Source organism: Gossypium hirsutum, chromosome A03 (genome assembly GCF_007990345.1).
Source record: "Gossypium hirsutum isolate 1008001.06 chromosome A03, Gossypium_hirsutum_v2.1, whole genome shotgun sequence".
NCBI lineage: Eukaryota > Viridiplantae > Streptophyta > Magnoliopsida > Malvales > Malvaceae > Gossypium > Gossypium hirsutum.
In genome coordinates this window covers 81,178,017-81,180,312 of record NC_053426.1, presented here as the reverse complement: position 1 = coordinate 81,180,312, position 2,296 = coordinate 81,178,017, and the positions used below count along the sequence as shown (strand labels likewise).

At 38.7% G+C, this 2,296-nt stretch overlaps 1 protein-coding gene across 1 annotated transcript; it reads left to right on the top strand.

Annotated features, from left to right (window-relative positions):
- Window positions 1-264: 264 nt before the first annotated feature.
- LOC107886311 (protein BRASSINAZOLE-RESISTANT 1) lies at window positions 265-2,021 on the top strand. Its single transcript, XM_016810210.2, has 2 exons — window positions 265-751; window positions 1,025-2,021. Exons 1-2 carry the CDS (start codon window positions 512-514, stop codon window positions 1,724-1,726), a joined length of 942 nt encoding a protein of 313 aa, XP_016665699.1. The 5' UTR covers window positions 265-511; the 3' UTR covers window positions 1,727-2,021.
- Window positions 2,022-2,296: the final 275 nt, after the last annotated feature.

Genomic DNA, 2,296 nt, shown 5'->3' with positions numbered 1-2,296 from the left:
GTATTTAATCGAAGCATACGAAGTAGTGGTTCTAAAAATTTTGGTTAGAGAATATTTAATTTTCAAATTTTAATTAATTAAAAAGCTTGAAATAGATGAGGTTAAAGCATATAAAATAAATATTGATTAAAAAGATATATGTATCCTTACTTGGTGAAATAGAGACAAGGCCTGATTCATTGTGGGTTGCATTTGTCTTTGAGCCCAACACACACCTCTCTGAGTGAATGAATTCTTTTCTATTTTGTAAAACGGGCTTGGATCTGATGCCCTCCATCACCATTTATAGACTGTGTAATGTAATTTCCCTCCCCTTTTCGTCGTATTCATTTGGGTCTGAAACCGAGACACCCAAAGATTCTTTCTTCTTTTAACGTTTTTTTTTTTTGTTTCCACCCAAGCTAAAGCGTATTCCTCGTGACTCGTGATCTTCTCCACTTCTTCCTTCTTTTTCTTTGTTTGGTGTTATAATCCTCTACAACGCACCTTCACGCCGGAGAGAGAGGGAGAGATGACATCGGATGGGGCGACGTCGACGCCGGCTCCAAGGAGGAAACCGTCGTGGAGGGAGAGGGAGAATAACAGGAGGAGAGAAAGGAGGAGAAGAGCCATTGCTGCTAAGATTTATACTGGCCTTAGAGCTCAAGGGAACTACAATTTGCCCAAGCACTGTGATAACAATGAGGTCCTCAAGGCTCTTTGTTCCGAGGCTGGTTGGGTCGTAGAAGATGATGGCACTACTTATCGCAAGGTTTCGTACTTACCCTTCTCTTCTTTTCACAATCTTAGATCTCTGTGAAAGAAACTGCATTCTTTTTTATAACTTCAATGCTCATTTGTTTGTGCTAATTCATGTTGGATCTAGTTCTTTTTTCTTTTTCTTTATTTTTTTTAAATTGCTTTCCGGGCTTTTTCCTTTCCCTTGATCTGTTCGGTTTCAGTTTGATATTGATTTTGATTTTGTTGAGTTGGAGTTTTTATGGTGCTGATAAATTCTGGGTTTTAATTGAAATTGTTTGTTCAGGGATGTAAGCCACCTCCAATAGATATAGGTGGAAGCTCAAGTAAGATTACCCTATTTTCATCCCAAAATCCAAGTCCATTATCATCTGCATTTCCAAGTCCAATTCCTTCATGTCAAGTCAGTCCTTCCTCCTCTTCCTACCCTAGTCCCACTAGGTTTGATGCTAATAACCCCTCTACTCTCCTTCCCTTCCTTCGAAACGCCATTCCTTCATCTCTGCCTCCACTCAGAATCTCAAACAGTGCCCCTGTTACACCCCCACTTTCATCTCCTACCTCAAGAAATCCTAAGCCCCTTCCCAACTGGGAAACCATCGCAAAGGAATCCATGGCCTCTTTTAACTACCCTTTTTATGCTGTTTCTGCCCCAGCTAGTCCTACCCACCGTCATTTTCATGCCCCGGCTACTATACCGGAATGTGATGAATCCGATACATCTACGGTTGAATCTGGACAATGGATAAGCTTTCAAAAGTTTGCACCTTCTACATCTCAAGTGCCGACTTCTCCAACTTTTTTTAAACTTGTGAAACCTTTGCCTCCCCAAAATTTGCATAATGATTTGGGCGTAAAAGATAAAGGAAGAGGTGCAGAGTTTGAGTTTGAGAGTGGACAGGTGAAACCATGGGAAGGAGAGAGGATTCATGACATAGGAATGGATGATCTGGAGCTCACGCTGGGAAGCGGAAAGCCTCAGTGTTAAACCGAGCCTAATGGTGTCGCCAAAGCATGTTAAAACCAAAGACAAAAAAAAGCTCACAGTTCTGTTCTTTCATCTGCTCTGTTCTGTTCTTCTTTTATATCTTTTTTGTTTTTTTTTTGTTCTTTTTATCAGTTAGTTGGAGCTGAAAGAAATACCCGGGTTGAATAGTCATAACTTGTAGATACAAAGGGATATTTCTGGGTTTAATGTTTCCTTTAGGCTTTTGGGGAAAACCTCATACAATTAACGTTGTTTTTAGTGGTTTGTATCGTTAATGGATGTATCATGTTGTTAAGCACTTCTTTTATGTATTTTCCCAACTTACTTGTGCAATCCACTTCTTTTATGTATTTTCCCAACTTACTTGTGCAATCCAATCCAAACTTAATCGCATAATACTATGGAAATTCCTATCAAGTCTCTTCACTGCTTAAAAAAATAGTTAAATATTAGTATAGTTTAAAGAAATAATAAGATATGACGGATCAAGTGTACATTTTTAACTAAGTAAATGGATGAAATTTTTAAATGAAGAAAAATGTTTATTGCGCGAAGATGCATTCTTAGTAA

What these genes read in the sequence shown, in the direction of transcription:
- LOC107886311 (XM_016810210.2), top strand. Translation starts at nt 512, where the DNA reads ATGACATCGGATGGGGCGACGTCGACGCCGGCTCCAAGGAGGAAACCG. An exon ending in ATGGCACTACTTATCGCAAG is followed by an intron (nt 752 to 1,024) that starts GTTTCGTACTTA and finishes TTGTTTGTTCAG; the next exon opens with GGATGTAAGCCACCTCCAAT.